General features: G+C 40.0%; 1 protein-coding gene across 9 annotated transcripts in view; it reads left to right on the forward strand.

Annotated features, from left to right (window-relative positions):
• The window catches only part of SATB1 (SATB homeobox 1), a 100,798-nt gene extending 78,881 nt beyond the window's left edge, over positions 1–21,917 (forward strand). For 7 of the 9 annotated variants that reach the window (XM_074371830.1, XM_074371837.1, XM_074371820.1 and 4 more), the window contains 3 exons: positions 15,356–15,559; positions 16,135–16,230; positions 17,926–21,917. In XM_074371830.1, the coding sequence (XP_074227931.1) occupies positions 15,356–15,559; positions 16,135–16,230; positions 17,926–18,429 (804 nt within the window). In that variant the 3' untranslated portion in view covers positions 18,430–21,917. The remainder of the gene's footprint in view (positions 1–15,355; positions 15,560–16,134; positions 16,231–17,925) is intronic. The other 2 variants (XM_074371833.1, XM_074371832.1) reach the window with 2 other exon arrangements.
• Positions 21,918–23,417: the final 1,500 nt, after the last annotated feature.

Genomic DNA, 23,417 nt, shown 5'->3' on the forward strand with positions numbered 1-23,417 from the left:
ACTTGACCTTTCAGGCTAACTTCCCCTTCAGGAAGGTAGAATGGGTGGGGTCAGATTTATGTCTCGTGTCCCTGGCAGTTCCAGGGTCTGTGAGTTTGTTGCTGGAACAGGTGCACAAGTGTGAAAGAGATGCTATTTCTATTGAAGGTACTGCCGACAGGTGTGGTAGTCTGGGAACGAGTCACAGAGGAAGTGAAGTTTTGAATAATGGGGGGGTTTAGTTTGGGGGAACCAAGCGCTATGTTGGAGTCGGTAGCCAAAAAGGATTATTTATGTGTGGCATACAGTGAGGAGAAATGATTGTTTGGAGTCTGGGGTATGAACTCCATATTATATAGCGTGAGATGAGCTCAAGACTGATGCGATCTCATCTGGGACTTGTTACTAGAAAACTGGAAGCCGTCCTCCCCCGCCCCATCAGGGACCTAGCGGTCAGAACCCTGTAGGGAGGGGTGAGCTTCATTCAGGTGGGGATTGGGGTGGCTGAATACATGCTGGCTTGGTGGTTTCCAACACGATATGACTCACACGTTGCTAAAGTGTTTCCTCCTTTAACATGTATTTTGGGGGTTTTTAACTGATGCCTGAAAATCCACCTTTAACTTCTCATTTTGGGGGATTGATAAAAGTTCTTCAGGGAAGAATAGCACATTAAAGAGGGAAAAATAGACTCAGTCCGTGAGAAACCACAGGTTTGGAAGAGGTTACTGAAACAGGGAATAAAACAAGGAGGAGGCAGGGCGTTCACTGCTGATTGGAAGGAATAGCTTGAAGCCCGTATTTGCAAACCCAGCACGTGGTACCTGTAACATTTAAGACCTGCTGAGCAGTGCCGGCCCCCAGATGTGTCCTTTAAACGTTTACCCATCTGACTTCTGGTACCAACCCAAGCGCTACTTGCCCGAGCGTTACTTGGCTGGGTTCATTGGTAGAGTAGTTGGTAGTTTAATAGGTAAAAATAAATTACTTTCAATAAGGTCAGGGGAGCAAAGTATGTCACAAACAGAGACATACTGTTAGGAAATCCAGCTCAGTCCACGCCAAGCTGTTCCTGTCTAAATTGCCTCCTTTCTTCCTGGCTGGCAATTAATTTTTGCTTGTGTGTTTGGAGATTGGGGGAAGGGTAATAGCCTAATGGGTAATGATTTTATTTTAGTATTTTGATTAAAGAGACTAAATAACTTAGACCCTGGGTAACCATAAGGACTAAAGTCTTATCCATCAAGCTTAATTGTCAGACGGAAAGTTGTGTTTATGTTTTTGGAGAAATTTTGCATTAAGCTGTATATAATATGAAGTAATGAGATGGTTAGATGTTGATTTTGTACCTCTCCCCCCTTCCTTTATCATCTTTCCTGCTCACTGTTTTTTTTTTTCTTTAATCCTTTGGCTAGCTTCCTTCCGCCCTGTTCTCGAATCCTAAAGGCGTATCCTGTATAACCGTGTGTTCTTTGAAGAGGTGATGAGAGGGAATACTAACCATTATTTGATTTCTGCTGGTTTCCCAGCATTTGCAAGCCTCCCTCCCTGTCCCCAGCCGGATCCCCCATCACACAGCATGCCCACGCCACCATTCCTCGCCTTTCCCCGCTTCCATCCTGTATCTGCCTTGCTATTTGGGAAACTCCAGGGTCTTTGGGAAAAAAATTGTTACTGTTCCTCTCCTGCCAGAGGGACATTTCTCAAAGGATACTTTGGTGCTATGCCTACCTTTATACTTATTTAGATGGTATGAAGTTGACCAAGTATGGACGTTTTCTTAACTCAGAGCTTGTCAACCCATTTACTGAATTTGTAACAGGACAAGGAAGAAAATCAGTGACATATATATATCTGCTACTGCAATTTGTCAATCCAGAACGGTTAAGCTGTAAAGCTGTTATTTTATGAGTGAAATCTCATCCAGAACTGAAATACAGAAAGCAGATAAAGGTCTTCCTCCATTTTGATTGACTTGAGGGTTGAGTGGGGGGCGGGACCTTCTCATCAGCATGCCACCCTACATCCACACAGCCGGGGCACGGCAGAAACACCCCTATGGGGTCCTCAGGACCCAGTCTGGGAACCATTAACTAGAGATTAACTGGTTTCCGCCAACCCATCTCTAAGAGGCATGGTCCTATAGTGACAAAAAATAAATAAAATAAAATAAAATAAAATAAAATAAAATACCACAATAAGGAAATCTGTTCCAAGAATTCATAAATACCAAAGTTTTCTAATCTACTGGGAGCTTATGTAAGATGGTTCTGGAGTAATGTTTGAAATATATATGTGTGTGTGTGTGTATATGTAGGTATACAAACGTATATGTTGGGGGCGGTTCCTCTTCAGGAGCTCTTAACCTATATCCTACCTTCCCGCAAGAGGTCCATGAATGAACTTGGGTAGAAAAAAAAACCCTTTATCTTTACTCATGTCTTCCTGAAATTTGACTTTGTATTCAATTTTCAATATGCAACAAGTCCCAGTAGTGTTAGCAATACCTATGAATTTATCACCAATGAAAATCACACATTTCAATGACATGCTGTCTGGGATTATATATTAAAAAGCCGCTAAGTACATGATGGTACACACAAAAATCACACATTTTCATATCACATTTCTACCCTAAATCTCTCACAGTACTATTTTTTGTTCATCACTGTAAAATTGTGGTGGGTGTTAGAGCTGCTCCTAGATCTTGCTATTTGGGGTCTTAAGAAAGAAGCATGTATATTGCCATATGACGTGTTTTCGATGGCTGTGTTTCAGTACAGTTGGTTGTCTTTGTGATCGGACAGATCTTATTCTGGGTACATAAAAACATTGTTCTGAAAGGCATCATTTGTCGGCTTTACCAGACAGGGTCCAGAAGGGTCCACGACACAAGAGAGATGAGATCCATGATTAGATAAATTGTGTGCTGGAAGGTAGAATTTTATTTTTTTTAACCCATTAGCTGAGGAATTCTTGAATTTACATGAGAAAGATTTGTTTGTTAATTATTACTTTTTAGGATGCTTATTTTTCCAATGGCCTTCACTCCAGAGCAGGTAAGCTGGGGTTACGATTATTGCAAGAACATTAAAACAAGAACAAAAACCTCCCAGACAACCTTTTCTCCAACTTTCTGATGCCCACAGAGAGTGCCAGATTTTGGGAGAGAGTGAGTGCCTTTGCCCTCAGACTCGAAATTTTTTGTCAGTTAAACTATGCCTTTACCGTCTGCTTACCCGTGAAGTTTAAGCCGTTCCTACCTTGCGGGACAGTAGGTGCCAGGAGGAGTGGTTCCCCGTCGTGACTGTCCCCAAATCTCCTCCTACTCTACACAGCGGGCAACCCCTTGATGGCACTTTGTGATTATTTATGGAAGGATGGGATGCTTCAAAAGCAGATTTCATCTGCTCATAATTTTGTCCTCCCAAAAGCTGGCATATTCCTAAGGTAGTCCCGGTGGGAGGAGTTGGGGCCCTGGGATCAGGAAGAATCAGGCCAGACTCCACTCTTGTCCTTCTGTCCCCAGACCCCTCTCTGGGCTTGACTTTCTCAGTATGTATAAGGCAGGCCTAGTGGTTGTGAGGAGTAACTGATGGCCTGTGGGAAGCCCCAGCCCCTCCTTGTCTCTTCTTATTGGTTAATTTCTAACCTGTCCATTATCATTGGAACTCACATGATGCTTCTAGAAATATTTATGCTTTTTTTAATTTAAATTTTTTTAATTCATTTATTTATTTTTATGGGGGGAGGTAATTAGGTTTATCTATTTTTATTTATTTATTTAATGGAAGTACTGGGGATTGAACCCAGGACCTTGTACATGCTAAGCGGGCGCTCTACCACTGAGCTATACCCTCCCCTCACCCAATGCTGTCTTTTTTTTTTTTCTAAACCCTACTTGTGAATCGCAAGATTTGGGCCCCTCCGTTAATTCGACTTCTGAGTAGTTGGTTTGCATCATGGATGAAAAGATGTGGTTTGGAGCCACAAATTGGGTGTTACTTTATCAGCAAAATCATTAGCAGCTTGGGAGCTTGTCATGACCCTGCCCACTTGATTGTTTCTCTAAGATACAAACCCTAGAACTTTCACAGTCCCGAATTGCCTTCCCCTGGATTGAAGCGTTCTTTGTTCTCTTTCCTAGACTATCACAGAGGGAAGATTTAAGTTTTTAATTCCCAGCCCGTAAATATGCCTTTTGGGAAGAAGAGCTCATTTCAGGAGATATCCACAGTGTTGAAAAGTTTTATATAAATCAGTTCAAAAGGCAATGGCAGAAATATTTGTTTCAGTTAACCTGATAAGTTATTTTTGTAAGCAAACAGGCCAGCGTAGCAAGTAAATTATCACCTAAAACTTACTCATTTTGTAAGTTCTTATTTTTATAGGTTTTTTTTTTGCACACGGCATGTACAGATACTCAGCAACCTTTTTTTCTTAGTGATCATTATCATTTCGAAGAGAAAAATAAATCTTGTAAATTTTTGATAGTGACTTTAGAATGCAACACGGTAAGAAATTTGCTTCGTAACATTATCGTGTAAGAGCACGTATTTATTGAGGTTGAAGGGTTTGGAAAAAAAGTTAAGTTTCCTGGGAAGCTTTGACTTTGTCCTGGCAGATGTATTTGCCTTTGACAGAAGCCATTCCTAGTGCTTTTCTGCTTCCTTGAACTGGTAGACTGAGTTCAGTTTGCATCTTATTCCTTTGAAATGCAACAACGTTATTGTGAATGTAAGTCATTGGACTTGGCGGCAATACCCAATTCCTCAGGAACGATCGAGGTGTATATTAGTTTTTGCTGCTCACTAAATGGCCCAGACTGTGCCATTTTTATATTTTCCTGTGATTCTCCCAACTTAGGGCCACTGCGGTGCGTTGCGTGGAATCTTTTGCTCTATTTCTAGACTCACTTATTGAAGTGTGAGCCTCAGGGCGTTTCCGAGCCCCTCAAGGGTGAAGGAAAGTGATGAGTGTCTCATTCAGGGGCTGTCGGTGTTGACAATTGTTTATAATAACTGTAACTCAGAGGGCAGAGATGAGCATGCATGTGAATAAAGAAACCCATCCGCCTCTCTAGCTTTGAGATGCTTCAGAGGGCCCCTAAAACATCTCCCAAAAAAGTATTAAACTAACTAGGTTCATTTAACATCTTAAATTACACAAAAAGTATTATCAAATAAGTAATAAATCTTAGGTTATACTGCATGGGTAAATGTTATTAATATAGATATTCTAAAAATTATTTAAAAATTCCTAAAGATGTGGTATGTCTTAATAAAGTATTATCAATTGTTAAAAAAAAAAAAAGTCAGCCTTAGTTCCTGGAAGAAATGCTGAGGGTCTGAACTAGAGCGGTAGGAATGGAAAAGAAAGAACACATTCAAGGGACATTCTGAAGGAGTAGAATTGACAGAGATTCGTGATTGTTCGCTTATGGAGGAAACAAACAGGAAAAATCAGATTTTTTATTGAAGCTGTTTGAAATTTTAACTAAAAACCAGTACTAACCACTATAGGAAAAAATTTTAATGTACGCGTAAAGGAAGAAAGAACAAAAAATGCTCATAATCCCAACTGACTGGAGATAGCCTGATTTCTGTTCTTTATATGCAATGCATATATGTGTCTGTTTGTGCAGATATGTAATATACATATGTGTATGTGCATTTATATGCCTTACATTCATTCATAGGCTCTGTTCACCTTCTAATTCCCTATGGAGGTATATTTAACTTGTATTCAACTTTTGCTATCATAAATATTGCTCATGTGAACATTATTATGGTTAAATGTTTGTGTGCATCTTTAATTATAACTTCCTTAGGATTAATTCACAGAAGTAGAATTGTTGGATCAAAAAAGGCATCAGTGTTTTAAAGGTAACTGCTAGACATTTCTACATTCAACATTTCCACATTGCGCTTCAGAAAGATTATACCAGTTTATACTTCCAATAACAGCCTTTCAGCCCAGGTGACTGGGTGAGTGGTGACGCTGTTAACTTGAGTTAAACTGTATGGGAGGAACCTAGTTTGTGGGAGAAAGACGGTGGGTTTAGGTTGGGATGTGGTAACTGAATTGTTTTCATTAATCCCCTAGTTATTCAAACTTCTTTGATTATCTTTGTGATAATGACAACAATCAGAAAAATAATAATAGTTGATGGTCATCAAACTGTTACTGCAACAAGCCCCCTGAATGAACTTTCTCACTAATTCTTGTAACCCTATGAGTGGTGGTAAGATTACCCCCATTTTACAGAGGAGAAAATTGAGGTCTAGAGAACCTGAGTAACTTGACCAAGGTTACAGGGCTAGTCAGTAGGAGAACAGATGTTAAAATGAAAACCCAGGCTTCCTTAACAAGTAGATCTTAGAAGTACCTTATATAAAGGAGAAGTCACAGTGGTTAAGTTGCACCCTCAAGAGGGTGTGGTAAAGAGCTATGGTGAGTGTTAGGTACAGTGGGTTCAAAAGCAACTGGTCTACCTATTTCTCCTAGCACATTGCTAATTCATTTCACTCTTTTTTCCATTATTCTTCCCACTTTATAAATATTGCCGATTCTTCAAAGCTAGGCCAGCATTACTCTCCATCAGCAAAGACTTCCTTGACCACCCCAGCCCACCTCTTCCTCCTCTGCTCTCGGTTGCCCCTTGATGTCTGCGCATTATTGACCTTCATTGCATACTGCTTTGCTCTAATAATTATGTTTGACTGCCACGTCTTCCCGAATGTACTGTGAGCCATTGAAGGCAAATGCTTTTAGTTACGTTCATCAGACCTTTGTGTAGTTTTGTGGGCCAGGCACCAGGCTGCATGTATCCTGTTTCACTTGTACCAGCCACCATCTTCTGCGATTAGTACCATCATTGTCTGCACTTTGCAGAGGAGGAGCTGAGGGTCAGGAAGGGAATTTACTCAAGTCCACACACACAGACATGCCTATACTGGGTGTAACCCTTGATTGGTAGATTGAGGTGATTGAGAGAGACTTGAAGGAGCGTTAGTTTTTGGATGGGCGGAAAAAAGTAGAAAGGGCTTTCCTGTCTGAGAGAACAATATGAGAAGGGGGAATAGAGTGTGGGAAGGGGTCGGGCAGCAGCTAATAAATGGTCCAATAAATTACGATGTGAGTGTGATCAGAGGAGACTTCAGAGCAGCTCTAGGGAGTGTGAACTGGTATTGGGAAGCATGGAAGGTCATTTTGAGCCGTAGGATAACTTGGGGGAGTTTGAAAGCAAAGACCAGAGCAAGGGTTTTCATCCTAATTTCCCTTCCCCAAGGGCGTCTCAAAGAGGGCTGAGCGGATTCGAGAAAGCTTAATTAAACCTGCGTATTTACACGTTGGGAAGTTTCATAGGCCAAGTTGACTGTCATATTTATTTGCTTTTTGTAGGAATCCCAACTCTGTGCCATCACCCTTGTTATCTCATTCTGCCCTCGATCTCATTGGTATACTCTTTGCCCTAAGTTAAGAGAGGAAAAGGAATGATTACTTAAAGGCTTCTTTTTTTTTTTTGGTTCAGAAATTAAAATAATTGTCCACTGGACATAATGAAAAAGAATGTTTGGTGCTTAAGAGCATCATCCAAGGAAGAGGTGCCCTGGCGCCGTCAAGTCAGTGGTGGACAAAATGGAAAGGAACAGACAGTTCTTCATGATAGAAACTGAGGTGGAAATTGACGCAAGTATTACAGTGTCAGCCTCGGGGGATTGGCTTTTTCTGTCTTTTAATGATGCTCGCTATGAAAAATGAGGAGAGAATAAAAACTTAAGTAAGATTTTAAGGCAAGAGAGCATAATTGTTAAACAGGAGCCAAATCATATCACTGAAACATATATAATATCAAAAATACTTCTCAGATTGGGAGAAAAAAAACAAATTCTTTTTCAGAGTCCCTATTCAAGTATCGGACTTGTAAACCCGATGTTTGCTTCATTTAAGCTTTGAAGAAACCACCTTAGAAGCAGGTTTGAAGTATATGAAAAAAATTAATCTTTTAAATTAAATATCTTCCAAATCTAATGTTTTAAAAATAAAATGAAGGCTTTCTTTGGAAATTCTCTATCAGTCGAATTAAGAGATTATCTTCTTGCTAGCTAGTTTAATAGGCTGTCTAAAATTTCACAGTTCCATCTTCATTCCTCCTTTTTCTCCTTCTCAGATACTTCTTCCTGAAAATATTCTTGAGAACTTTCCTGATAATCTTTTGAAGTGAGAACCATTTTTATGTTTTTATCTACTCTGGCCAGATTATCATCTGATAATCTTGTTATGAAGCAAACAATCTGTAGGAAAAGAAAAAAACACCATACTTATGTGTTCCCTCAGGTCAGTAGCTTAGAGAAGGTAAAAAAGAGGTGAACAATAAAACCACAGAACACAAGTCATGTTCTCTCTCGCTCTTTTTTTTTTTTTTTTTTTTTGCTTGATTGCATTTTAAGCAAAATTGAAAAATAAAATTCATTTATCAGTGATTCTGAATATTTCTTCTAAATTCGCTAAATTTATCACATGAGCTTCTGCCAGACTGGAGAAACATTTCTCTTTGCTAATACCAAACCTCCAGAAATTCTGCTAGATGTGTTTAACCTCTTAAAGACAAAGTGGCAAAAATTTACTCAAGTGGGAAATTTATGGGTAGCCGTTTTATGGCCTCTAAATACTGTAATATGGAAGCCCACAGATTTTGGCTGAGATACTGAGTCCCTTAAATAAATTGTAGAGTCTAGAGAGAGTTTAAAACAGTTTGGAAGTTTAAAATAGTAATAATTTTAAAGATTAGTATGATTGATTTTTTTTGTCCTTCAAAAATACAAGCATCAGAAACCACACCTTGAAAATAAATATATTTGGGGATACACACATACACGTATATTCCATTTAAATATGTTTAGATCCCATCTTTGAGTAAAGTGGAGGTAATGTGCTACTTTTAGAATGGAAAATGCATTTGTTGGGTAGGTCTCTGTTCGACTTTATTTCACATGTTTTCTTGAGTAAGACCAGTGTTAACTTAGCAGGAAAAGTGACTTGCACCGCCTGCTGAAATTCTCTTCACTTTTACACGAAGTAGATGTTATTACACTGGGGAGAAAGATCAATGTATTTCCTGCTAATTCCATAGAGAACATGTATCTTTATTAATGTTAATGGTGGGGCTCCCTCATTATGTTCTGGAATAATCTGCTTTAGCAAAGGTTTTTCTCCTCAAGAACTTCATAACATTTAAAGGTTAATATGTTAGGTAAAGAACAATATCTTAAGACAAGCGTTTTTGTTACAGGACATGATGGGATGGTTTTTATTAAATTACATGATGATTTGAATGGGGAGGAAGAAATACATCACTCCTTTGCCCTCAACTTTAATGCCTTTAATCAAATAATGACCTTCTGGAAAATAGTTAATTTTAAGCATTTGGGAAGATCAATACCACTTTGCCACCAAAAAATGGCCCAGACGATGAAATTTGATGTATTTGGAGTCTCATTTCACCCTTTTAACCTAGTAAATAATTTAAAATGCTTTCAGGATCGCTTTGCCTCTGTTTTGTTTCTCACTGTTCAGAGTGTCAGGATTGTTCTCGAAAAAGCCTCACACCTTGAAGTGGGCTTGTACCTCCATCAGGCCTTGTGTGACTCTACATTAGGGGCCCGGACGAAGGAACACGTTTTCGTACTCTATGTGAAGCAGAGTGTGTACAGAGCAAAAAAGTGTGAAAATGGAACCTTTCTGGAATGTTAAAGGGTGTGGTGTAAGAGCTCATTAGTCACATTGCATCTCTTGTGACATCTTTAAACCTTTATGTTAGGGGTAGGATTCAGTAGCTCTGACAATTAGAATCCATTTCCGCCCCCCCACCCCCCACCCCCAGCCTATAGAACCTTGGTATGAAATTACCCTTGAGTGCCGACAGCTTTGTAAAAAAAAAAAAAAAAAAAAAAAAAAATTGCCGCCTATTAGCATGTTTGTGGGCAGATTAAAAACTGTCTTCATTAGCATAAGTAACACTTACAGATTCTTTTAAAAGTAGAAAATTATTTGCTGAATGATAAATTGCTAGCTTTATAGTTAGTTGTTGTTGAAAATGTACTCATTCAAAATGCCTGGTGTAGTTTAGTCTACAATAGTGAATTTTTTTGTGTGTGTTAGAAGTACTGTTTAATGGATTATGTACTTAATCCTGTGCCTACCTACTTGCTTAATGTAATTCATGCTTTCCACTAAAATGTTTGTATCAAATCTCTCCCTATTTAGATTGATTTCTCTTAATATCATATATTATTATACTATATGCCCCAGAGATCGGAACAAAATACTCCTGCAAATAACACATAAAGATGAGGGTGAGGGAGGGGATAAATACAGACTATAAAATGTTTTGCTTTTTAGAACTCAAATTACCATTCTGTTTCTTTAAGTGTATTTTTCCTTCTTAGTTACAGGATGAATTATTTGTCATTTTCTTTCTCTTTTTACAGCTCCTGGGTTTAAAACGTATACATACTATAGACATATCTGTATCTTGTATGAAATGACTTTCTCAGGGAATGCTGAAGTCTGTTTGCCCCTGGAACACGAGTTGTTCCGTGCTCCCAGCTTTGTCACAGACCAGACCCTGGAAAGGTCCGCTTTTTCTGTGCGTGAGGCTTTAGAGGTACCGTAAATCCATTAGTGAAAAGAGGGGGCTTTCTTGGCTCAATTAAAATCATTGTGCACCCCTGATCCGTTCAAACGTTAGAAGTGAATCGGTTTGAATTAGCTGTTCTGAAAAGAGTAGGGTGGAAATCAGAGCTGGAGTTTGGGTGGATATTCGCAGCTGAGAGAGAAAGGTGCCAGAATTTGTATTTAAAAGAGGTGCAACCAGATTCCGTGGGTAAAGCACGTCATTAGGATCTTGAGTTTAGAACTGCTAATTTTTCCTTGGAAATGAGCATACAGTCGATGTGTTTCATGGACCATACTTAATTGTCATTGTGTTGTCGTTGAGTTTGTTTTGCTTTTTTTTTTTCAGTACTGGTTTGGCAGTCGTTCTGTATTTTCTCTTTTTCCTTTTTCTACCCCCAACCTCCATCTTCCCTTTTCTTTTGTAGATGCGGAACCAAAACCAGCCCAAAGAATGGTATTGATTTCATGCCGCCTGAGATTTAGCGTCTTCTGCAGCTTTTTTTTTTTTTTTTTTTTTTTTGCTTACAGTGGCAAGACATTGGTAGATGGTTCTTGGTCCCTCTAAAGTGCCTCACAGTATTTCCTTTTGTGGCAGATGGATTGAAGAAGACTTTTAGTTCTCAATAAATGTAGGTTTACAATACATAACTTTACAGGATTTGTGTTGTATATAACAGGTTTGAACATATTATCTCAGAATTCATCTGCATGGCATTTTCAGCTCGAGCAGGGTCCATGCCAGTTTTTTTAAGTAATAGGGGGAGGACTGTGATTGATAGCAACCGCTCAAGGCGTGATTTTGAATAGAAACAAAGGGTTTCGAACAGAAGGTGTCAAATTAAACTTTGTCAGTTTGAAAAGTAGTCACATCCTGAAAGTTTTACTAATTTATTTACATGTGGCTACTGTTTATATTTTGCCCTCTTTAAATGCAGTGTAATGTTGCTTGGCAAATTTACTACATTTAAAGTTTAGGTTGTTCCTTGTACCATTTTAGTTTTTCTGAGACTCGATAGGTCGCCTCATTTTCAGGCTGTTCGTCTCCTGTCTTTTCTCCTGTTCAGAAGAACAGTTGTGATCTGATTTAATTGTCAGAGTAGTTCCCTGAGCCTGCCTGCCTGTGGTCTTACAATATTTCAAGTCCCAGAGACCTCGCTTAAAACGTCATTATGTTCACATTTTGCAACAGAGTGCTGCATTGTATTCACTCTTTTTCACCATCTCTCCTCCACCAAGCAAATCTATGCATTTATCATTTAAAAACCAATCTAGTACTGAGGGAAATAATTATTTTTATGTGTCAAATATTACAAATATCCTGGCACATCACTGTCTTTCTGAGTTTATTTACTCTAACAATATCGCTTATGGAAAAGTCACCTAGGAAAAGGTACTGGGGAATCAGAGAGCATTTGGCTCTTTTAGTCTCTTTCGGCAAAACATAGATCAGATTTACTGTCATCATTAATAGAGTCTCAATCCATAGAATCTGAAGTCGGAATATTCCGAGGTATTTAAATAGTATTATAATAAATTAATCTTCTTTTTGTCAGTGTAAATTGGGAAGGAGCCAGTTTATTTCTCTGCTGACAAAGATCTAGCCTGTCAAAATATCTGTTTTCCATTATTTGTTGAGAGAGATGAGATGCACATGAAAAAAGGCACGTCCCTACCACCACCACCCCCAGTCTTGTTTTTTGGAATACCCACGTAGAACTAACAGTTCCCAGCTGCACCGTTAAATATTTTTCTAAGAAGCATCTGATTTCAGTCTCTTAAAACCATCGTGTCTCTTGAAAGGCTAGCGGAGACATGCTTCAGATATATAATTCATCAAATTATTTTTAGATAAGGAATTAGAAGTATTATTGAAGGGCAGAGGTTAATGGCAAACTACTGGAAATGTTATGTTAGTCATGGGCAATTAATAAAAATAAGAATCTGTCTCGTAAGTACAGAGACTCAGAAGTGACAATATGAGCAAAATATTTGTTAAAAGAGTCAGGGCTCTTTTTCTGAAATATTTGTTAAACCAGCATGAGTGTGATTGTTTAGGAATTAGCTATCATTATTAGCCATTTTAAAAGAACTAATGATTTTCTTTTCCAAAGAACATCTGTGAGCCACATGGTTTTTTTCTCCCCCCACATATATCCAAGTGCTAACCGATCTCTGCGTTACTTTAAAAAGTTTTTGAAAGGATTTGAAAAATTATGGGAGGTTTTCAGCTTTCTCCCAAGAAGAGTTTCTTACATGAATCATTCTTAATTTAACTTTTAGCAATTTTTAGTTACAAGCATTTATTTCTTAAAAAAGAAAAAAGAAAAGAGAAAGAAACTTAGAGGCTCGCTATTAAGCACTTACTCAAATAGTATAATTCTAGCTAAGTATAAAAAAATTTTTTTCTGTTCTGTGCTTTATGAACCTTCTAATGTCTCTTGGAAGGTAAATAAAATTGTAGTGATGTGTTTAAGCATGGGGGCCTGTCAGTTGCTATAGTTGAAAGTTGGCAGGGTAGGGGGTTTAATCTTAACTATAGTTAATATTCAAGCCTACAGGAAGATTTAGAACTGAAACCTGCACTGCATCAAAACATAGAGGTCAGGTGTAAAGAAATCGCTTAGATGTGGAAAAATATAAAATATTTTCATGGTGTGATCCAGATAGCACACAGTTGTCAGTAAGAACTAAATAAACATCTCCAGGGCACCATATGCAAGTGATCTCAAATATTTCAAATACTCAAATACGGTTTTGTACTTAATGTTACATTCACATGAATAGAGCTGAAATATGCCATCTCATCGCATGATTCTAGAAATCGGCACAGAATTGCCGTGGTTAGGAGAGAGGCATGTTCAGTGACACTGTCACCACAATTATTTTTGTTTTTTATTTCGTACATCTTCCATTTACTGTCTGCTCCCTTAGCCTGGAATTTTGCATTCAGTGGCATCAAATGGATGCACAAGTGCATGACTGCCCCCAGGTACATATTTGTTTAATTAAAAGACATGTTGAATGGAGAGTCAGAGGCGTCTCAGAGACACTAGTAGATGTCATGAGGTTGTGGCAGCTGTCGCCCTTGGCTGGGTGGTAGGTGGGCCTTGGCAGGCTGGGGTCTCAGGCTCCGTCTTTCAAAATTTCTCTCATAGGCCATTTGGGGGAAAATGGGCCTTCCTTCTTCCCACTGTATATTACAGTTGGAAGAGAATTTCTCTGGTGGTTCTGTTTAAGAAGAAGGGAAGGAATATCATACCATTTTATGATTCACCCAAAGGTCTAAAGGTAACATTAAAGAAAAAAAAGCAGTTCCCCTTGGCCAGTAAATCAGATCAGAAATTGTACTCTTTCCATTCTCATCCATCTAATTTACTTGGAATTTCCTTTGTCTTTGGTTGACTTCTTAAAGCAGAGCCTGAGATTAGGAATTGATACCCTCATGATATAGTGAGGGACTAGAAGCAGTTAGGGAGGATAAGACAAAGGGAGGAGTCCAGTAAGAACGTGGTCTCAGGTAAAGTCTGCATTGATGGGGAGACGGAGCAAGAAGATGAGGGAGGGCCATCTCTGGAGACTCAAAGGTAGAGTGACTCTGGGGCCAGAGGCAAGAACTTGGTACCACTGGGTCAGCAGTCACTGGCCACCCAGGGTGAAGGGGTCAGGGAGGAAGTGGAGTGAGCATCCTGGCATCTCTGGGGGAGAGGGCTCCACGACATTTCTCCAGAAAAGAGCATAGCTGTGAGCTGTGGGTAGGCAACCCGGAAACTAAGGCTGGTTGCCTTGGTGGCTGGTGAAGGGGGTCTGGGTGGGACACTCTCCCTCTCCACCCCATTACTTTGTGTCCATCATGGCAGCCAAGATGAAGAAGGTTTGAGACGATGATTGGAAAACGTTAGACGGTATAGTCTGTTGGACCACTCGGTTCTTGATGGAGAATGAGAGTCAAAAACGGGGCCTCAGAAGGCATCAGAGAGGTTCAGGATTTGGCATGCCTTGGACATTGCCTTCTCTCTTAGCCAGGAAATCTTTGAAAATCCTTGCCCAACAAAACATATGTGTATACTGCAGCAGGCAACACGCCGAGGTGTCTTTCTGGAAAGTTCTGTCTTGAAGAATTCTTCTAATACCTGTTCTAGATGTAACACCTCACCTTGGGACAACATTCTTGCTCACATAACTGCACACATCCTTTCCTCCACACACTCACACACACACACAAATATTCACACAGTTGCCTTTCTAAGACAAAAATTATAAACGTCAAAAATCCTTTTAGGAAAAAAAATCATTCTAAAAAATCTGACCTGTCCGTTCTTAAATACCTTCAGAACCTCAGCCGGCACTCGTCAGACAAAGAAGTCAGGTCACACTCCTCACCCACATGCTGTAGAGTCCGTGGTAATAAATGGGTCTTCCCCCTGGAGTCTGAAAAATACGACCTTCCTTTAAGATGCAAATCTGAGCATTTACTGAACACAGAGCCAGCCTTCTTGATAGCCGCAGCTCTTCTCTCTTAACAGGTTAAAAAAAAATTGTTTAAGCAGATTGGAGTGTTTTGAGCTTGTGACAAAAGTTAATTTCACAAAGCTCTCCCTTTCTAAGCTCCTCATGGTGCCTGTCGGGCTCCCCACCCCCAACCCCAGCAACCCCACACCATTGATGGGAACTGACCTGTCATGCCCTTGTCTCTAAGGGGTGGTTGTGTGAGCTGTTACGCTGGAAAGAAGATCCTTCTCCAGAAAACAGGACCCTGTGGGAGAACCTGTCCATGATCCGAAGGTTCCTGAGCCTCCCTCAGCCGGAACGGGATGCCATCTACGAGCAGGAGAGCAACGCGGTGCATCACCATGGCGACAGGCCGCCCCACATCATCCACGTGCCCGCAGAGCAGATTCAGGTTCGTTTACCTTGGCCCATTCAGTATAGCACTAAGTAAGCAGAGGTTTAAATTTAGCAGGGAAATGAGCGTTTCTCTTCTGCCCTCCAGTCTAACCATGGGCTTTTTTAGCAAGAGGTGATGGTACACTGCCGGCTCACGCAGGGGGAGAAAAGGAGACAGAACATGCTCTTCCCAGCACGTGTCTTGTGTTCCTCTCCCTTCGCAGCCCCTACCCCCAAGCGGCAGAAACCCCCTTTTCTGCTTCTTTGTCAGAATTGGGTTGCTTTGTGGTGTGAGAGCGTAAGGGTTTTTTGTTTGTTTTTTAAAAAGCAGAATCTTTCCAACACCAGCCTATTTCTTAATGAATACCAATGCTGTCCCCAAGGAAAGGCGTGACTGCGGTTTCTGTAGAAGCTTGTAGCGTCACAGTTGTCAACCTTGGATTCTGTCCAAAAAAGAGGAAGGGAGGGAAACCAAACTGGGATCTCGCCTCTGACTCCCTGGCCCCTGCCGTCACTTTGTTGCTCTGTCTCCCCTGCACCCGCCCAGAGCACAGGTTGGGGGTGAGTCATGTCTGTTTGTCTTTCCTTTAGAGCCCCTCTCCCACCACCCTTGGGAAAAGAGAGTCTAGAGGCGTTTTCTTGCCAGGCCTGCCGACCCCCGCACCGTGGCTCGGTGCTGCTCCTCAGGTGAGCGGGCACAGGTTACCTATGCCAGCAGGAGAGGGACACACGGAGGCATGGCATCAAGACCGGCTCCCGTGGTCAGGATTTGCAGCCTTACCAAGGCCACACTAACTGTGATGATGGCCAAAGACCACTGTGTGGGCAGAGTCAGCCTCGGTTCAGCTTGTCCTGTCCTGGGACCTGTCTCCATTCATCCACCGAGGGAATGGCCCAGTGAATTGAGATTGGGAAACTCTGAGCTCAGGTAGTCTGTTGGTGCTTTTATGGCCTGGACTGCTTAGGAAATGCGTTGAAATTGAATTTGAGCTGTACAGATGATTCCTCCTCAATCTAAGAGGGTGTTTTTAGCTTTCCCCTCTAAGGGAAAATACCATTGCCCACCAGAGTCCTAAAAGTCTATAGTCTGTTGAATCACATGTGTATTATTTCTTGGTATTGCTGGCGGAGGGGCCGGGAGATGGTTGGATGGATGGATAGACAGAAAGAAAGATAGATAGATATACACAAACACAAATAATAATAGGATTATCCATCCACTAGGAAAAAATGAAAAATCCTTGAGTGTATATTAAAGATAAATTGAAAAAGAGAATCCCTTAGGAGATCAAGTACTAAAATAATTGTGAAAGCCTATAAAACTTACTATTTAGCAAAAACACAAACAAAAAAGAAAGATAAATGTTAAGTAATAGGAATAGTACTTGCTTGAAAATGTAAGTTGTTTTTAATAAAATTGCTTCATAGGGGAATTAAGGAAATGCTTAGGGCGCAGTACAGATGTTCTAATATTTTACCGCTTATTCAGGTGGATTTGCTTTGCTGGTCAGAATCCTGGACACAGAGTTGAGATACGCAGTATGTGCCTGTGTCACACATTTGTTATGTATAATCGTGTATGAAAATTACAGCACATGTACTGATACTAGTTATGAAAAAGTGTCTGCACTAAATCTAAATCCTAATTACATCCGAGTTTCCTACAGACAAAACAGTTTGCTAGCCGTTGTGGGGTGGAGTGAACCTTTATTTAAGAAAAAAACTTGCAGTGTCAGCCTAGTGCGATTTGAAGTAAGAATTGTGTGTCTGTTAGGACTGGAACTGCCTGGTGGGAAATTCACAAACGTGAGAATCTCAGATATCCTTTCGATTCACAAGGGCTAATGCTGCAGAAAAGCAAACGCTTGCCCATTTCATATTTCTATATATTTCAATACTTCTAATTGTTATTTAAAATTTTTTTTATATTTTAAATAAGACTTTCTGTGCTTGCTCCATCTGATAAGATGGGACAAAACATATCTCCTTCCCCACGGCTCCATAGCTCACCTTTCCACAATGACTTTGAAATCTTTACTTCTCGGTCTTCATTTTAAATCTGTTAATTACTGACATCATAATATGCTGTTGCTGCCTCTGATGCATTTCTTTTTTGGTGAAGTTCATGGCTCATATTTTCAGAGCGCTGAGTTCTCACTTCCCGTGAGCCTGTCTGAACTTTGGCCAGGAAGCCTGAGGGCCCCAAAGCCCTCGGAACTCCTCCCTTCCTAGTGATCACTTTGACTCTCTTCCCAATGCTGTGGGCCACGGAGCCCGCCAGGCAGGCGCACGTGGGATCCCCAACCGCGGGCTCGCTCCTTCCCAGGCCGCATGCGCAGTGGCCGAGCGCGCAGCTGACCTGTGCTTGTTCCTTCCCCGCAGCAGCAGCCGGCGCAGGCGCAGCAGCAGCCCGCCCCGCCGCCCCCGCAGGCGCAGGCGCAGCAGCCGCCGGCCGGGCCCCGGCTCCCCCCGCGGCAGCCCACGGTGGCCGCGCCCGCCGAGGCGGAGGACGAGAGCCGGCAGAAGGCGCGGCCGCGGACCAAGATCTCCGTGGAGGCCCTGGGCATCCTGCAGAGCTTCATCCAGGACGTGGGCCTGTACCCGGACGAGGAGGCCATCCAGACTCTGTCCGCCCAGCTGGACCTCCCCAAGTACACCATCATCAAGTTCTTTCAGAACCAGCGGTACTATCTCAAGCATCACGGCAAGCTGAAGGACAACTCCGGCCTGGAGGTGGACGTGGCCGAGTACAAGGAGGAGGAGTTGCTTAAGGACTTGGAGGAGAGTGCCCAAGACAAAAATGCTAACACCCTTTTCTCGGTGAAACTAGAAGACGAGCTGTCGGTGGAAGGGAACACAGACCTGAACGCAGACGTCAAGGACTGAGATGAACGCCTACTCCTCCTCCATCAGTGCCACCGGTAACGGACTCACGCAGCGGAAAGTCCACCTTGTGCTTGCTCGGAAAACCTTGGTTGTCCATTGTTTGGCCAATGAATCTTCGGAAACTTGCACAAACAGGAAAAGTCGACAAAGGGATGATACAGACTGCACTAAACGTTTTACTCTGTTTTACAAACTGCTTGGCAGCCCCAGGTGAAGCATCGAGGATTGTTTGGTATTAAAAATGGAAATTTTTGTGTTCACGGGACACACCCAGGTGTGGACCCCGTCAGCATGATACCAGTGATATTTTTTTTTTTTTATTATTACTATTCTGGAGCCTCAAACAAGCATTATAACTTCTGTGATTATTATTTCCTTCCTTTAATTATTTCTGTAACACTTCACACTGATCTTTGGAAACTCGCCCCTTGTTTTAAAAAAAAAAAAAGAGTTTGTTACTCTATTGTATGTTACAAAAGAACTATAGACTGTGGAATGCAGTTTAAAGATGACATATGCCAACAAATGCCTTGTATTATATGGCACTGCCGTAATTCAAATTTGTTTTTATTTTGGAAATAAAAGTTCACTGTAATTTTTTTTTCATTCTCATTGTTACATGGTTTTTAAAAAAAAAAAAAAGGAAAGAAAATGTGAAACACAGTTTAGTCCTCATTATTTATTTGTAGATCCTGCAACATCATATTGTAATTAATTTTTTGGAAGTTTCCGTTAAATGTAATATTGCTTCTCTTGTTACCATACTGATTCTTTTCTATTTATAAATGTATTTTGATGGGCAGTAAAACAAAGTGTCTTAAAAGTTTTAAATAGATAAAATGTGCTTTACACAGTTGCCTATAAAAAGTGCTCTATGTTATCCAAGCAATTCATACTATAAGCTTCACTCTTATTGTTGTATGCAATTTTTACTATCATGCAAATAAGCTTAGATAAATAAAACTAATAGATCACCTTAGAAAATTATGCAATTAATGTGAAAATAATTGATGTTTGCAATGTGTCTTCCTTTGGTTTACAATCAATTTTAAAGCTACATCTGTATAAAATTTCTGTATAAAGGTGTATTTCTTTTTTATGAGTTTATGGCTATGAAAACACCAGCTATTTTGTTACAGCTGGCTGTTTTTATAAGTGTATCACAATTTTCTTTATGCAGAAATGTTCTGATTAGGAGTGGTTATTGACTGTAACTACACAATTAAAATTGTTTGTATGGTATGACATGGTAGGGTTTGTCTGCTTATGTGAAGTAACTTTCAGAAGTCCAAGATGGCCCACTCAGTTAGATGCATGGTAATACTTTCTTGATGATATTTTACTGATTTTAAAAAGAGCAATTGAAAAGTCACTTGAAACACTGTAAATTTAACTCACAAACATGCTCTTTTTTTTTTTTTTTTTTTTTTTTTAACAATGAGGACGATAACCTGTTTTTGGTTACTATCTTAATAAACAGAGATAGCAGAATGGTCAAATGACTCGCCAGCAAAGATATCAATTCAGTCTCCAGCAGACGCATGCTTAGAATGGATTCATCTGCAGTGACTTCACAATGCTTCCATCATGGCAGCATTTTTTCAAGCTAACAGAAATATTTTTAAAGGCTATTAATAGTAAAAATAAGTAGGGGAAAAAATGGACTGTGTGTAAAAAGTAAGCAGTGTAATTTTTTTAAGTTGTAAATGGAATATAAGTTAATAACTTGGAGCTCATTTGGTTGTGTTATGTCATAACTATATGAACTCCATGAAGGAAATAAGAATAACACACCTGGAATTCAAGCAGGATCTTCAAAATTTTTGCAACGTAAAACTCAGTAAACTCCAGGATACAAGATGAGGTGGGCTAACGGTCCTGGAAAGGATTGAGACCAGTGTTGCAGTTTTTGCTTATTATTATTAGGTTTATACCCACTTTTTATTTTTTGCTGCTGCTTTTTACGATTTCCTCCTTGTTACAGGGTGTCTGAGTTCCTCGGCACTTAGCTCTGAAATCACCCATTTTCTTCCTGCCTGTCTTTTCCCTAAGCCCTGCTGAGCTCATTGGCAGGCAACTGGGCTGCTTTAATGTTGAACTTCAGAAACGAAAATAGGGTCACTGAAAACTCCCAATTTGGCTTTAAAAGTCACTATTTTACTTTCGAAGCACAGCTGAACTACTCTGAAGACAGCTGTTTGGCTGTAAACTTGATATGGGAAAAGTTTTCGGTTTTGTTTTTTTTTTTAATTAGATGAGAAAGCAACTTTTAAACATTCTTGTGTATGACTAGAGTTCAGAAAATCATTTCAGCAAAAGGAATTTGAGTTAAAAACTAGATTTTATATATTAATAAATAGAAACTAGTATGCCATGATTTTTTTTTTTAAATCTGTCTTCTTTTCTCTGAGTTTAAGGGGAAAGACTAGAACAGAGAATATAGTTTTTTATTGTTTTAAACCAGCACAATGCCTAACATAACGTGTCTGAAATTTAATACCCTTTTTAGGAGAATTTGAGTTGTCAATAAGATTCCCCACTCCCAGGAACCTAACTTCTTTGGAGATAACGTTTTCAATGAATTGTTAAGTATGTATGTGTAAGAAATCAACATGGTGATACTAAGAAAAATAAAACGCTCACTTAGCCCCTTTAACTTAAGCAGCATAATCTTGTTAATATGATATTTTAAACCAAAAAAGCACATGTCAGTAAACAACGATGGTCATGATGGAGTGAGCAAAATTGTTTTCAGGGAAGACGACGCATTTTGCAAAAGATTTGTCTGGGGAACCCTCCACGTTGCTCTCCCAACGTCATTTTTTGCTCATACCAGTCCCAGTGTTGCCAGTGGCTGTGGAAAAAATTCCTTGAACAAGCTGCCTTGTGTCCAAGTATTTCAGAGACTTTTAAAAGCGGGGCATGACATAGCGCTTCGTGCTGTTAAGACCTTAGCAGAGTCAGGTAGTTTACGGGTAATATTCAACCTTGGGCATCTGAATCTGTCATGGATTCCTTCCCTCAGCACTTTGCCACTAATTTGTATTACACTCTGTGGCCATATAATACTTGCACATTATGCAAAAAATAATGTTGATAGTATCTCCTTGGCGCGTAATATGCAGAGTTGACATATAACCTTTGAGAACCAAGGTAACTAATATGCGTGCCCTACTTGCGTGGCACTTGGTTACAAAGTCTGTACATATTATATATAAAATGTGTATCTATTAACATTTAGTCCTAAGGAATTCTGAGCTGAAAAGAGGTGTTTTTTTTTTCTCTCCAAGTAGTGATAACTATATCTAACTGTGCTTATCTAAAATTTGTAGCTTGAGAAGAGAACATTTTCACATGGTTCAAGATGGACTGAAAATGACAATCCCATAATTCCATTATTAAAGTCTTCCCTATTCCATATTGTTACCATTGGCTGATCTTAAGGTCCTTGATTGTCACGATATTATCAATAAATGAGGTATTCTGGACTGCCTGGTGATATTTTCAAAAAGAGCATTTAAAATGTGTCTCCCCTATTATGTAGCCAATAGAAATTAGACTATTGTGTTAAAACAAGCCAGGAATTTGCATGATAGTGCGGAAACCAATGGAGGTCCAAAAACATTAATCCTATCTAAAATACCAGAAGATACTGATATGGTAACTTACCTTACAGAGAAATTTTTTACTTCTTAAAGGAGCATATTATGGATTTAACATTTCTTCTGAGGCAATTCATTTAATGTAAATATTAAATACTTGCATGTCTCTTGACAAAGGCTAAACTACAGTCTGTTAACGTACTACACATTTTTTGATAAAATACAAAGAAACATGGTGGAAGGTGTATGTTCAGGATACTACTACGTGTTTAGTAATACCAAATGTTAAATAAAAATAGTTTGGAATTCATGTTTCAAAGATGAGCCACATTTTTAAGCCTTCCTTACTTTACCTCCCTATGTGGATCGTATGTACATCCACATTTAATTTTACCAAAATAAGTCTACAAAAGTTCCATTTTGGTTTCTTGCCCTATATCAAGGTTCATGTATGAAGTCACCTTCTATCAACTGTCAACTGGGAAGATCCCTCTTGTGATCCAAAGCACGTGACTTGGGCCGTGGTCTCCGGTCCTCGTTGATGAGGTGATTAAGGAGCAGCAGAGCCCTACGTTATTTTTGCTGCCTGGTAAAGAAAATACGGAGAAACTCTAAAGTGACAGATTTGGCACCAAGTTAAATGTTGAACATTATTTCTTTACTCTCAGTTGCATTAATTTTTACTGTTCTTGAATATTCTCTTTTTATGGTATTCAAATTAGTTTTCATCACAGTGGCAGTCTCTGATTCATGCCCCTAAGCCTCTCAGAAAGCGTGTCCCCTGGACTGCTGATTTTCTAGTCACAAAAGAACCAACAGTAGCTGTTAAATGAGAATGTTGAGAAGGTTCAAATATTTAAATGTGGGCATTAATTCACTGAGTCTGTGGCAATGGGATGCAAAGCAAGCATTCGTCCAGCGTGTAAACCCATCCAACAGCATCTTAATGCCAGATGGGTTCGCCTACTCCACCTTTTGTTTTCAATTTTAATTTCCAAATATTTGTTCCACCAGACAAAGCATACAAAGGCTTCTGACTTTCTGAGGTCCCATCCCTAGAATTGCCCTCAAAGATGCTTCAAATGATAGCAACATTTGTAGAACGCTTCGTTTTCCAAGACACTGCTTGTAAAGCACTACCACAAATACATCTGCACTCTACTGTGGGTTCTTCCAAAATGCCCACTTCAGCGACAAGGGAGGGGAGACTCAAATAGGGTAACTGATTTGTTCAGCTTGTGAACAAAAAATACTGCAAACCGTATCAGTAAACAAAGAATGCTGAAGCCATCAAGTCATCAGAGGCTGCCCCCCAGCAGTGCAGCCCGGCCTCTGCACCCACTCACAGTGGTGCACCCTGAGGGGACTCAGAATAAGAAAGGACAG

Source organism: Camelus bactrianus, chromosome 1 (assembly GCF_048773025.1).
Source record: "Camelus bactrianus isolate YW-2024 breed Bactrian camel chromosome 1, ASM4877302v1, whole genome shotgun sequence".
NCBI lineage: Eukaryota > Metazoa > Chordata > Mammalia > Artiodactyla > Camelidae > Camelus > Camelus bactrianus.